The sequence below is a fragment of the Podarcis raffonei genome, chromosome 6 (genome assembly GCF_027172205.1).
Source record: "Podarcis raffonei isolate rPodRaf1 chromosome 6, rPodRaf1.pri, whole genome shotgun sequence".
NCBI classification, from domain to species: Eukaryota; Metazoa; Chordata; class Lepidosauria; order Squamata; family Lacertidae; genus Podarcis; species Podarcis raffonei.
Window position 1 is genome coordinate 57796629 of NC_070607.1, and position 14002 is coordinate 57810630.

The 14002-nt window shown below is 45.1% G+C and overlaps 2 protein-coding genes across 4 annotated transcripts; both read right to left on the minus strand.

The window, feature by feature from the left end:
* Positions 1-1915: 1915 nt before the first annotated feature.
* KISS1 (KiSS-1 metastasis suppressor) lies at positions 1916-5572 on the minus strand. The gene is made up of 3 exons (XM_053393202.1): positions 5226-5572; positions 2936-3055; positions 1916-2235 (listed from the first exon to the last, which is right to left on the minus strand). Exons 2-3 carry the CDS (start codon positions 3036-3038, stop codon positions 1961-1963), a joined length of 378 nt encoding a protein of 125 aa, XP_053249177.1. The 5' UTR covers positions 3039-3055; positions 5226-5572; the 3' UTR covers positions 1916-1960.
* Positions 5573-6352: 780 nt separating this feature from the next.
* Positions 6353-13358, minus strand: GOLT1A (golgi transport 1A). 3 transcript variants are annotated; one of them, XR_008331127.1, is made up of 5 exons: positions 13093-13358; positions 10964-11055; positions 8777-8955; positions 6899-7959; positions 6353-6756 (listed from the first exon to the last, which is right to left on the minus strand). XR_008331127.1 is itself a non-coding variant. In XM_053393201.1 (5 exons), the coding sequence occupies exons 1-5, from the start codon at positions 13115-13117 to the stop codon at positions 7394-7396; spliced, it is 399 nt and encodes a 132-aa protein (XP_053249176.1). In that variant the 5' UTR covers positions 13118-13300; the 3' UTR covers positions 6815-7393. The 3 variants fall into 3 exon arrangements, 2 of the variants coding, with proteins under 2 accessions (XP_053249176.1, XP_053249175.1); XM_053393201.1 differs by lacking the exon at positions 6353-6756 and having other exon boundaries at positions 6815-7432; positions 7896-7959; positions 13093-13300; XM_053393200.1 differs by lacking the exon at positions 6353-6756 and having other exon boundaries at positions 6815-7959.
* Between the last annotated feature and the right edge of the window lie 644 nt (positions 13359-14002).

Here is a 14002-nt window from a genome sequence, read left to right on the forward strand (position 1 = left end):
CCCCATTACTGTTGTTGTGGATGTTTGCTCTGCTTCTTCTGAAGTGATTTACATGCTGCTTGAACTTTTGTGGACAGGACTTTCTGCAACTTCTGTAAATCCAGGACTGTCCCTGGAAAATAGGGACACTTGGAGGGTCTTTGGTTTTCCATGAACTGCTGTTTGCTCCGATTCAGCAATAAAGAGCAGGTTTGCATGCGAAAAGCGCTGATGGGGAAGGGGAAATTGCTTGGACACGGAGCTGTAATGCGCAGAAGCTGTACTTAGAAACATGGCACAAAAGGGAGTCTGGATGAGACCCTGGTCTTCCTCCCCTAATCTAGGGGCAGTTTGTTCCTAAATCTCCCCTCTTGCCATCCTGGCACACAGAGAAGCAGTCGTGGGTCTCTCAGCTGCCCAAGTCCCTGCAAAGAATTTTTCAATTACTTCCTCCAGTGGCCCAACCTCTCTGTAGAAATTAGCAGCTGAGATCTAAAGTGAAATTGAAAGGATCCAAAGGGTTTTGTGCATTGTTCATGCAGCTAGGCAAATACAGTAGTTTTCATGAGCTTATTAATGAACAAGGAAATTATGCTTTGCAGTGGGGCAAGGGGCTCACACTGCTAAGAAAGAGGAGGAAAAAGAAGAAGGGCAAGAGAAAGACTCAGAAATAGTCACCAGAATAGTGGGCAGTAGCAGTCTTTAGTTATTATCTGCTTCTGGAAAAGCCTTATTTGTGCTTCATGGGTTCTGGGAATGAATTATAGGTTTGAGCAGGGCACGTCACATCTGAGTTTTATGGGAGTTCAGAACATTCTAATGGCAAAATCTGAGGTCTAATCTAACTTGAGACTTGTGTTGTTGTTTTTGCTAACTACGCAAACCTTTACCCAACTGCTGTTAGGGGCTGTGTGTGTCCTTTACAACTAATTTCAGCCACCGTTGCTGTTTCTATACATCATGGGAATGAAGACTAGGAAATGAAGACTATACCTCACGGAAATGTAGACCATATGCCCCCAGCCCTAGAGTTCCTTTGCCAAAGCTCCTTTGGTTGTGTCACCGCTAAAAGGATATTGTAGAGCTGCAAAAGGTTCAGAAAATGGCCGTCAAAATGATCAAGGGGGTGGAGCAACTCCCCTACAAGGAAGCAGGGGTGGCGCACCCTGTTTTGCTGCTTGTGATGAATCGGGAAGTGGCACGCTGCTCTGCCGCTGCTGCCGCCACAGCTGCCGCACTTTACCTGCCACCACCTGCATCACACAATCTGCCACACCCACCACTGGCCAAGAAACAGTGCTGCCATCAGCACTGATTTGGGGCAAGATTGCACCAATTTGGGGTGAGATCTCACCCAAAATGGGTGCCAGTGTTGTTGCCACTTCTCTGTCACTGATGGAGGCAGCAGGGCAGGTGGGGTGCCTGCAGGAGTGATGCCTCACAGAGTCTTCTGCTGCCTGAGGCAGTGCCCTCACCCCGCCTAATGGTTGCGCCGGGCCTGTGAGGAAGAGTTTTTAGGATTTGGGAGTTTCAGTTTAGAGAAAAGACAAGTAAGAGGTGACATAATAGAAGTTTATACAATTATGCATGCGATATAGACAAGTAGACAGAAAAGTTTAACACAACAACTTGTGGACATCCAAACGCTTTGCCCCTTCCCTGTTTTTTTTTACGCCATCGTAATACTATATAGTATACACCACTTAGTGAAAACAGAATGAACATGGTCATTATTATAATATCCAGTTAGAACTGGTGAAAGAAATAAGCAATGACCAGCTTGCTACTTCAAAAACAAACATATGTTTCCATCCTTGCTCTGCTGAAATGCCAGCATCTTACTGTGAACTTCAGAGAACTGAGAACCATAAACTGTTTTCCATTCCTTCAGAAGAGCAAAGAAAGAAACCCACCACAATACTTCCTCTCCCCTGAGGTCTCCCCCCGGACCACCATACTTGGCTATGGCAGCCCCACACTTTCATAATTTCTCCTTTGCTGGCAACGCTTGTCTCTTGCCATATCTTAAACCGAAGGAGTTCCAGTTGTAGGTGGAGAGGTCATTCTCCCGTTCCACCAGCAAGGCCCCCTGTGGGACGGAGACAACTCTGCTCTTCCCTGGAGGCATCCTTTGCCGTAGCTGCTGCTGCTGCTGCTCCTGACGCTTGCCCATAAAAGGTGGTGTGGACTTCCTTTGTGGACATGGGATGGCATCAGCCCAGTGGCTTGGGTTGGCAATGTTTTTGGAAAGTTCCCCTAGGGAGAATGAGAGAGAGAGAGAGACGATAGAAAGAGGTAATTTGAGGCTTACTGTTCGGGTGGGGTGAGAAACCTGTTGAAAAGTAAATTCCGAAGGGTTTGCATTATCCCCTCCCCACCATGAACTTTCACAAATAGTGAGGCATGTGATGGAAAGGCATGAGAAGGTAGAAAGCTGCCTTATGTCATCTCATTGGCCCTCTTAGCTCAATACTTTCTATACCAGGGGAACTCGTTGCTCTCTCTATGTTGTTGAACTACAAATCCCATTATCCATGGCCACTGGCCATGCTGGCTGGGGCTGATGGGAGTTGGAGTTCAGCATTTGAGGGCAAGAGTTCCTCATCCATGGTCTACACTGACTGACAGTGGCTCTCAAGGGTTTCACTTAGAATTCATTCTCAGTCCTACACATGCAGTGGGCCTGAAGCTGGGACCTTTTGCATTGAGCCACAGTTCTTTCCCAAAGGGAGGCAGGTAGGAGGGAAGTACATCTGCGATACCCACACCTTCCTAAGAATTAGCCACATGGACTATAGAGCCCACAGTGGTCCCCTGCAGATCGGCATAGTGGGGTCCAGCATGAATTAATGCAGCCCATGTTTGAAAATCAAAATACTAAAATGACACTCCTGATCTTGGAATCAAGAGTGCAGGTTAAATGTAGGAACGGGTCACAACTGATACCACTTGCTACCTGCATGCCAGGAGTCCTTAAGAGGGAAATAGCTGTCAGCTGGTTCTCCAAAGGGAGCGCTGAAGAGTAATAGGAGCACCAGCGAGGAATGGAACAGGCTCATCCTGGGATGTAGCGGATCTGAAAGGAAAGATAAAGGAAAGGAGAGCAGGTGGGGAAATGCTGGAGGAAAACACAGCAGAAAAACAGTGCTGGCAGGGTGAAAAGGGCAGTTGCATGACTTTCTTGCCACTGATCTCCAAATCACAAGGACATATACAAGAGAAGGAAAGAGGAGGAGACGGCAAGGGGAGGAGAGGGAGGCTGCTGATGGGGTGACAAGGCTTGAAATCTTGCAGTTAGACTTTTCTGGTTCAGTTCCTCTCAGCCTCAGTTACCCTGGGACACCATTGAGACAGCAGCCCCCTGAAATTAGAGATGGGTTGGCCATCAAGCATTTCAGTCAAGATGTTGTTGGACTCCAGCAATGGGCAGGGATGATGGGAGTTGTAGTCCAGCAATAGCTGAAGGCCATAGGTCCCCCAATCCTGGTCTAAATTAACCAAGTAATTTATAAAGACAATGGCATTGTAGGAAGAGTCCTCTCCACCACAGGGTTCCAATCAAAGCTGACTCTCTGAGTAACTATTTTTGGTGTCTTTTCCAATTGTTAAATAATTATAATTACTTTTAGGTCTCTATTGACCTGTAAATATTTTGTTTTAATAGAAAAGGTAATGTGATACGTTTGCAGGAAAAGATTTATATATTATATTTCCTTTGCCATTCAAGCCAGCAAATGCTTGTTGTGAGAACAAGCAGAGCTGGGAAAAAAGTTCTAGGGAAATGACACCAGTTACTAAAGAAGGAAATACAGTGGCCAACTCAGGAGGACTGAGTCAAAATCTGAATACAAAATAGAGCCTTGGAATCTTACAAATCGAAGGATGTCTAACAATGTCCAGTTAAGCTACTTGCTCCTTCATCTCTTTGAATTTCAATGTCCTGTGCAATTAGAAGAAACCCTGAGAAGTATGTGTTAGGGGGCTTATGATACTGAGACGAAATAGCTGTGGAAATTTAAAACAAAGGGAAAATCTTGTTTAGCTATATTAGAAATACATGCAGGTCATTTTTCCTGTTTAGCTAAATTTAATCAGCATGCATTGTGTATGATTTGAGTCATCTTTGTGTGTAGAAGCACACCAGTAGGGGATGTTGCCTGCCCAGGGCACATTGACCATTGCATTATACTAATGTGCCTGTTATGGGCTCCTGATTGATATGGTGAACAATGAAAAGTCACGTATCTTTGCAAGGAGTTTTCAGCTTTTAGAAAAGTTCTTTCCAGGGCAAATGTTTCCCCACTGTTGCTTTAGAAGAGAGGGACAGAGGAAGCCTGATCCCCTTTTCCTGTTGCAATGTCCTGCCTTTTTAAGAACCTTACTTCTGTGCTTGAGCACATATTTATTTCTTTATTATCATTATTACTCAGCACTCTACTGTGTTCTTCAAGCATGCGTTATCATGCATCTTCTCTCTGTAATAATTGCAGTTGGGAAACTGAGTCTGACAAGAGAGGGAGACTTGCCTAATGCACCCCCCCGCCCCCACCCCATGACTTCCAAAGCTGGGGTGAAATTTCATGGAACCATAGAATTGTAAAATTGGAAGGGACCCGAAGGGTCAAAGGGATGTCCAACCAGTAGATTGTGATCTACCAGTAGATCCCCAGCAGATCCTGGTAGTTCACGGGATCCTTATCATGTACAAAAAGTTATGGGGGGGGGCTAAAAAACTCTGTGCAAAAACTCCCCAAAAAGCTGAACAACTTTGGGTAATCCACCCACCCCACGCACGCTCCTCCTCCCTCCAATGACAATGGGTAGATCACTGCCAGTTTTTTTATACTGGGAGTAGATCACAGTCTCTTGGGAGTTATAGTCCAATCCCCCAAAATGCAAGAAACTTAGCTAAAGCATCCATGACAGATGGGAGAGAGAGTGTTTTAAAATTCATGCAGGCAACATGCGGGGGGGGGGAGTACATTTCATTCCTTTAAAAAGCGATCTACCTCTTCCAAAATGAAAAAGACATATGCAACCCAAACCTATGAATCGCTTGCCCATGAGCAAGTCACACTCATTTAATGATGCTTACTCCCATGTATATATTTGCATACATTTTAGCCCCACAGTGCAATCCTATTCATGTTTATTCAGAAGTGAGCCCCATTCAGTTCAGCAGGACTTTCTCCCAGGTTAGTGTGCAAGTGCAGCCTGAGGCTTAAAGTTCCTCCCTCTCTACTAACCTCAGTTCTCTTTTAGATGTTTGTGCCAAGACTCCTCTGCTGCTTCTGTTTGATCTCTTGAAAGGAGGAGAGCGCAGCTGCTCTTTGGAGTCCAGGTCCCTCTCAAGTGCAGTATAACCCACCAACCCCCCCTTTGCTGCATGACCTGGCAGTTGACATCAGCAGAGATGGATCCACCTCTACCTTTTGTCTTCTACTCTCCCTCCTTAATGGATTCTGCTTCAGAAACAGTTGCCATGTCTATTCCTCTTGCTTGCAGTATGGGGCAGCTTTACATTATTATTGTTTCCGCCTTCTTCACAATGGAGCCAGAGCTGTTGGTATAAATTGGTAATTCCGGAGAATGAAATGCCTTCTCTTTCTTGCTCTGATTTAAACATGTTTTTTCCCCCTCAAGCCTTCCTTTTAAAACATTTTTTCTAAGTATCTCTTCCACATTATTCTCTCTCGCCCTCCTCTACACATGCCCAGCACTGGGTGTTGAAATTTTGCACCCCTAACAATTTTGTGCCTGGGGCAACTTAATCTGTGCCCCCCATGCCATGCTACTGTACAAGGCGGGGGGGGGGGGCCAGCAGCTGTACATATTATTTGGAGGGTACGTATCCGACATACAGAGGCCCTGTGCACAAGGTGGAGGTTGGGAAGAAAGATCACATAGCTCTCTGCTGAATAACCATCTCCATAGCTTTAGCCAAACTAAATACAGTGGCACCTCTGGTTACGTACTTAATTCATTCCGGAGGTCCATTCTTAACCTGAAACTGTTCTTAACCTGAAGACCACTTTACCTAATGGGGGCCTCCCGCTGCCGCCGTGCAGCCGGAGCACAATTTCTGTTCTCATCCTGAAGCAAAGTTCTTAACCTGAAGCACTATTTCTGGGTTAGTGGAGTCTGTAACCTGAAGCATATGTAACCTGAAGCGTAAGTAACCCGAGGTAGCACTGTAAGATGGTTTGAGGTCCATGGTTGGCTCTCCCATGTTCTTTTTAAATGACAAAATGCAGCCACTCTTCCCTCACCAGTGGATTTAACTCCCCACCCTTGCTGTCTTTCCCAAATCAAGTGGTCTCCCTGTAGCTCCAATTTTCCCATCTGAGCAAAACAGACATGCACACATGTGACATCTTGAGAAACATGATTTATTTGATATCATTAAAACATGTTTTATGTTTTGTTAAATAAAAAAATAGAAAATATGCACATGGTGGAATCAAATAGCGTTCACGTTCTGTTAAATAGACATTGCTCCAAAGTACAAGCTGTGTATGTGTCTTTTTGAACTGCAAGTTATTTTGCGAACTCATCCCCTCCCCCAACCATTTTCTTTACTGGGATTTTGAAATTGACAGAAAACTCAGAACAACACTTCTCACCCTTATATTCATTTTCCTCCTTCCTATTGTTGAAATTTGGCTAGTGAGATAACACAAATTGTTCTAGTGTCATAGTGTTCAAATTATGCCTTTCAATTTATGTGTTTTTAATCCCTTCAATTTCAAATTTCTGATCCATTATGACAGGCATCCCCTAACTCAGCCCTCCAGCTGTTTTGGGACTACAATTCCCATCATCCCTGACCACTGGTCCTGTTAGCCAAGGATGATGGGAGTTGTAGTCCCAAAACAGCTGGAGGGCAGAGTTTGGGGATGCCTGCATTATGGCTTCTCACAAGGGATGAAAAATATCAGTGGGTACAGCATGTCAACAAAACAAAAGAAACTGGGTACTTTGCTTACTCACTCTACTGCAGCTGTTTGGAAGGTGAAGACCCCAAGGGATGTGTCTTCCTTGGAGCAAATTGACAAGTCCTAAATGTTGGTTTGTTGCTAAGAAATCTTGTGAACACGGATGTGCCCAGGTACCGATGCTCATTCAGCCATTGTCCATAGCCATTGTCTAGCTCCAGCATGACCATCTCTATGAACCAGCGGTTCAGTTGTAATTGCTCTTATAAACAGCACCTCTAGGCAATTCCTACTGGGATATGAACCTGCTAATAACCTTGCACACTCCTGCAGGTGATCACACAGGGGTCTTCAGAGGTATGAACTGGGCAGGAGGTCTCAATGGCACATCGCTGTGAAAACAACACAGTAGTCTATAAAACAGGTCTATTTGCTTGTAGGAGGGGAAGTTGTCTGTGGCAGGAAGCCACTTCTCTAGGCTATACCATAGAGGTAGTGTCTCCAAGTTTCTGGAACAGCTGCAACAAGAAGTCATTTGTAACCAATCACATTTCTCTGAAGGATTATATAACTCTACAATTCTATGATTCTATTATTTCCAGGCATGGGTTGTTGTTGTTGTTGTTTTGGTCCCACCTCTTTCCCTGCGAAAACTCACTGTTTACCACTGAATCAGAACAAACATCAGCCTTCAGAGGACTTGACTGATGTTTGTTCCAGTTCAACAGTATACAGTGAGGTTTTTTGGTTTTTTTTAAATCACAGACCTGTGCCTACAGATCATGGCACAAATGGAAGTGGAGTCCTATTGTTGGACTCCAGTTCCCATCAGCCCCAGCCACTCAGGGGACAATGGGAGTTGTATGTTGTACCTGGAAGCCTGCAGGTTCCCCAACCCTGTTGTAAAGCTTAAGGGAACCAAACCAGCCAGATAGAATCATGCTCCCCTGAGAGCACATGACACACGAAATTTTTTCTTACCTTGCTCAAAAATGGGATGTTCACCAATGATCCCAGAAACCCAAAGGCAATTGGGAAAAAACTCCTGAGGACAAATAAGTCATTGTTAATAATGGCTGAAAATCAGCAGCCGGAACGAAACCCGAGAGTTAAACTAGATGTGACAGCAGCAATTCTCTGTTTTGAAAGCAAAGTAGAAAGATGGCTAAAGAGTGCTGACCCCCTCCTTTGTTCATAGCTTCTCTAGCCATGGCTCCTTCCTCTGCGCATCTTTCTCCCAGCCGAGGCTCCAATACTAGAAGTGATCCTGGCCGAGAGAAAAGTAGCTGGAGAGAGGTAATCTGTGGGTGAAGGAACAATCTGGTCTGGAGGGTCTCCAACCCTCTAGAGCAGTTTTTGAGGATCATAAAGGATTGTACAGGAGAGGAGAGGGGAAGATCCATTGTGCAAATGGAAATCCATTGTGTGAATGGAATGGCAGCACAGAATAAACAATGCAAAGAGGGAGATACAGTCCAAAAAAGGAGGTGGTAAGGGAACCCATGGGTACTTTAAATTAATTCAGATCTCCACGAGGTGATGAGCTGTACCCAAGGGTACTAAAGGAGCTTGTGGACATAATCTCAGAACCTCCGTATATAATATTTGAGAATTACTGAAAAACAGATGAGGTCCCTGCAAACTGGAGGAGGGCAAATGTTGTCCCCATCTTCTTCTTGTTAGAACTGGTAAGGTTGTAGCCCATGAGGCTCCAACTTAGAGCACCAATTTCAGAAACTGTAAACTTGTAGAGTTCAGGTCTGGCATCACGTGCAGCTATCAACAACCCTGGACTTACCCAGACTTAACCTACATACAGTAGTTTCCCTAGAAAGCTTTGTGGCTTTGGTATGAATAATCACCTGAAGAGGTTAATGAAGCCATAGGTCTCCAGAAGCATGCCTAGGACAGGCCACCGAAGCAGGACGATAATTATGCCCCCCAAAAAGAAACTGGTTCCCTTAAGCTTCTGCCTCTGGAAGAAGAAACCAAAGGTTCTTCTTAGTCCAATGATAATGGCCAGACCAGACAGGAACAGGATCTAAAGAGAAGAAGATCAAAACCCAGGGATTATTGGAGTGTATTATAGCTAGTAGACGCTTTATCAGGGATGGGGAGCGTGCGTCCTTTCAGATGCTGTTGGACTCCCACCATCCCTGACTGTTCGTCATTGTCAGCCCTAGCTTTGGCTGATGGGAGTTGTAGTCCAACAATATCTAGAGGGCTCCTGATTTCTTGCCCCTGATATTCATGTTTATGTATATACTGCTTTTCTTTTTTTTAATCACAAAACACTTTATATAGTGATTATTTATAATTCAGGAGTAGGCAACATAATACCCTCTGGATTTTTTGGACCAAGCCCCACCCCATCCCTGACCACTGGGCATGCTGGTTAGGGCTGATGGGGACGGCAGTGCACAACATCAGGAGTAACCACATTGGCTATCCCTGGTATTCTCTCTTAGGGGTGCTGGGCGTAAAGGCTGAATCTTTCCTACAGGCTTGATGAACTTTTTATCCTCTTCAGTAATTCTCTCTGTTTTGTCTTTGGAAGGAAAGGGGAACATTGGTCCTGTTGCCTCTCTTTTCTTTGTCTTGTGGGGATCCTTTAGCCAGTGGCATTGTGTAGGGGACCGCCTAGGGGTGGTTGCCCCAGGCACAAAATTGTTAGGGGGCATAGAATTTCAACACCCGGTGCTGCCTGAATACAGCTGCACGCTTCCGTTGCTGGGCTTCCTTGAAAACAGCTTATCCCTGAAAACAAGGACAGCACAATAACTCTTGACTGTGCATTCACAGGTGGAATTAATAGCCCCCCAACCACCTTGTGAGGGAAAGAGGGATTGACAGCCAACAGGCCAGCATAAGGTTGCCCTTCTAACCTGGAATGTGGTCAGATGGGCAGCATGTATCAGGAACATCTGTTTCACTGATTTTCTATCACAACATCACATCTTACTGATACAGGAAACCTGGACCAGGGATGACATATCATTAAATGGATACTACTTGCTCAGACTACATAAATTCCCAGGTCACACAGAACAATTTCATACCTCCCTGCTACTTCAAGATGAAAGCCCAGATGTTACATACAGTACTCAGTTCCTAGATACTGCACTGCCATGATGGATATTTATTGAAGGATGGTTTGCGCCACAAACTAGGCCCAAAATGCAAGACCTGTGCTCCTTCACACTCCCTCCCACATAGTCGCTTTTAACTGTTTGTCCCTGTTTCTATATTTTAAGTAGGTATGATATATAATCACCTTTTAATTACCAGTTTTTACTCATTACCTGTTTTCAGTCTTATGTGCTCAGTTTCGGTATGTTTTATCTTATGCTGGTCTGTGACCGAAATAAAGTTTGATACTGATACTGAATGTGCATGTGTACTCTGCCTTTTTGTGTACTCTCCCTCCTACCTACCCCCTCTGCACTGCCCCGGGCACTGGCAACCCATGCTACACCATTGCCGTCAGCCACTTCATTATTGACACAGGAAGCTGCTGACCAAGGGTACTGTGTTGCTGGAGGAACATCACCTTCCTCAGTTCATGAAGTATCACTTACACCCAGACCCTTGCACCATGTGCTGTGTATAGTGGTTGGTTAACAATACGAAAGTTTCAGTTCTGTAATGGGCTGCCAGTCCTGATCAGGCCAAAGGCCCATGCAGTCCGGCATCCTGTTGTTACTTTGAACAATCATTTGCCTATACGAAGCATGAAAGCAGGATTTGAGCACAACAGCACTCTCTCCTCCTGTGGCTTCCAGTGACTGATACATGCGTCTTCTGACAGAGGAGGTGGAACGCAGCCATCATGGCTGGTAGTCATTCCTTAAAACCTTAGACAAGACAACTCTGCTTGGAAGCAAGTCTCCCTGTTGATGTCAATGGAACTACCTTCCACAACAGTGCCTGTAAACTGGGCTTAGTGATCCTTATGATTCATCAAAGCTTTGAAGGCAAACTGGCTGATATATGTGATGACAAAAGCAACATCTGGAAGGAAACATCTGGAGCTTGAGAAAGAAACTTACATTTCCAAAGGCCAGAAGCACCGAATCCATGTACAATAGCATACCGAAAAGGAGGAAAAACACCCCGAAGCCCACAAGTCCCACACCAATCCCTGTAACAGATGAAATGAATGTAATCACACACACAGCCTTCTGAAGATCAAGGGGAGGAAGGCTCACTTATAACTCAATAGTGGGAAAATACGTTTCTGGTGTCTGCATTTTGGGCTCAGAATATCTGTTCTTGCATGGTCCTACTTTTCTTTTGAGATCTGTATGGGTTAGGGTGTCTATCATAGTCAAATGTCAGTGTTGGACAGCTGCGTTAATTTTCCTGCTATTCATTATCATGTGCTGTGTTCCTTTGCAGGATGATAGTTGGCAGTCTTGGAAAGATCCCTCTGGGTGATACATTGGCAGACAGCAAACAGGTCCCTGCCACAAACTCTGCTGGTGATCTGCAACTCACTGTCCCATCACAGTCTAGCTGAGAGATGGCAAACCTTCTTCAGTCCAAGGGCTGCATTCCCTTCTGGGAGCTGTGTGTCAATGGTGAATGGGGCCAAAGGCAAAAGTGGGCAGAGCAATAAATGTAAAATTTGTGGGAAATTGCAGCCTGGATAGCTCTGTTGGCTAGAGCATGGTGATGATAATGCAAAGGTTGCAGGTTTAATCCCCGTATGCGGCAGCTGCATATTCCTGCATTGCAGGAGATTGGACCAGATGATTCTTAGGGACCCTTCCAACTCTTAAGATTCTAAAATTCTATGATTCTATGATAATTATGCATGAATTCTAGTTTGTGCATGAAAAGGGCTAGAACCAGAGAGGTCTGTTCCTAAACTCAGCTAAGTCATACCCCCTTACCTCCGTAAAAGGAGGAATTGAAGCTGCATGTGTCCCTCCGTCCCGTCCCGTCCCCGTTGCTGCTTGGATATGATAGCACAGTCAGTAGAGCATGCGACTCTTACTCTCAGGGCCGTGGGTTTGAGCCCCACATTAGGTGAAAGGGGGTTGGACTAGATGACCCTTGTGGTCCATTGCAACTCTATGATTCTGTGAAATGCATGAATCTGACCTTTGGAACATTTTGTAAGTAAAGAATTTTAAACTTCCTTAACAGTGTGTGGCCTGTTCAGCACAAGAGGGGTTGGAAAGAAAAGAGTGCTGTTTGCAAGCAGACTAAATGGGTCCAACAACCTATACAGTGGTACCTCTACTTATGGACACGATCCATTCCAGGGTGCTGTTTGCACCCCGAAAAGTCCATAAGTAGAGCGCTGCTTCTGCACGTGCGCGTGATGTGATAGATTGCTCCTGCACATGCGTGAAGTGTGCAGATCACTCCTGCACATGTGCGAAGCGGTGAACCCAGAAGTAAACACTTACGGGTTTGTCGCGTTTGTAACCAGAAAAAACACAACGTGAAGCAAATGAACTCGAGGTATGACTGTATTCCTAAAGCTATACTTCTGCTTGACTTTTGTGAGTTTAAACTCTGCTACTGGGGGCTCTCTCTTGCTGGAGAGAGTTTAGCCTTGCATTTTAAATCTATTTGAGTCGATTCTTTTGTTATTTACTCCATACACGTGGGTCACAGGGCTTCTATTTTCCTCCCACAGATTGTACTTTTGTTAAAGATTATACTGAAACTCTTGTGCCCTGGGAACAGAGGCAAAGATATTAATTTACTTCCTTTTCCAACAGCGCGTTCTCTGATCTTTTTCAAAACCAAATCAAAAAAGTGCCTGTGAAACAGTCAACAGAGTAACACTGGAACTAGAGAGCCAGTGTGGTGCAGTGGTTAGAGCACTGGACCATAAGACTAGGGAGGTGCAGGTTCAAATCCCCACTCGGTCACAAAGCTTGCTGGGCCACTCAGTCACAGTCCACCTGATCTACCTCACAGGTTTGTTATTAAAATGAGGGGAGGGAGAGCATTATGTTTGCTGCCTTGAACTTGCTAGTGAAAAGGCAAGTATTAAAGTAAAGAAGTAAAGAAGAGAGGTCAGGGTGACATTCTCTAAAAGCTGAGCTGGCAAAAGGAAGCCTTGATTAGACCCAATCATTCTTTCTTAGCTAACCTGATTACACCGGTATAAGAAGAAGTAACTTCTTCCTTTCAGGCTGTAAGATATGGTCATACTTACTCTGGATTTCTGTGATCTCTATCATCTTCACTGCTATAGGCCTAGAACGGCTCTGGATGTTCAGGTGCAGATGCAAATGTCACGGAAGGGGGGGGGTGAGGTGCAGGATGCTGCTGTCACTTCCACATATTCCGCAGCCAGTGAACCTTGGAAAGGCCTTTAGCCCTTCCTGCGTCACCTTGCAAATCATTAACCTCCCAGCAGTGAAGACACCTCTTAAAGTTCACTGGGCTGTCACTCTGGAGTTTCCAAGCGGATGGGGCGGGGAAGCGCCATCACAAATGCTCAGCTTGTGCTTCCTGTTCTCCTGGGTTTGCGAGGGGAAGCTAATAGCAGGTCTCTCTGAGGCTTGAATTATGGGGAAAACTGCTGGCAAAAATGAATGAAAAGAAGAAAGCCACACAAATTACAGTGGTACCTCAGGTTACAGATGCTTCAGGTTACAGATGCTTCAGGTTACAGACTCCGCTAACCCAGAAATAGTACCTCAGGTTAAGAACTTTGCTTCAGGATGAGAAGAGAAATCGTGCAGTGGCAGTGGGAGTCCCCATTAGCTAAAGTGGTACCTCGGGTTAAGAACAGTTTCAGCTTAAGAACAGACCTCCAGAACGAATTAAGTTCTTAACCCGAGGTACCACTGTATGACATTATTCACGTGTGTGTTTGGTCTCAAATGCCATACATAGCTAATCTTAAAATACCAAAACAACGAAGGGCTTTCACCTTGACTCGTTGTCAGGCCCTCCCTTCAGCAGTTCAGGAAAGCCATTTATAGGAAGATAGCACATGAGGAGAGAAAATGCTCATGTGGCTCTGGGCAGCAGGAAACAACGGAGCATGCTCTTCTTTATTGCCAGTATTACATAGACATTCAAGCTAGGTTTATCCAGCCCATCCTATGTAAGTTCCC

Bases quoted from the DNA above. Each gene is read 5' to 3' on its own strand.
- KISS1 (XM_053393202.1), bottom strand. From the start codon at position 3,038: ATGAGCCTGTTCCATTCCTCGCTGGTGCTCCTATTACTCTTCAGCGCT. The intron at 2,236-2,935 runs GTAGCAAGTGGT...CATTCTCCCTAG, and splicing joins TAAGGACTCCTGGCATGCAG to GGGAACTTTCCAAAAACATT.
- GOLT1A (XM_053393200.1), bottom strand. From the start codon at position 13,117: ATGATAGAGATCACAGAAATCCAGA. The intron at 11,056-13,092 runs GTAAGTATGACC...CATCTGTTACAG, and splicing joins AGAGATCACAGAAATCCAGA to GGATTGGTGTGGGACTTGTG. The intron at 8,956-10,963 runs GTAAGTTTCTTT...TCTTCTCTTTAG, and splicing joins TGCTTCTGGCCTTTGGAAAT to ATCCTGTTCCTGTCTGGTCT.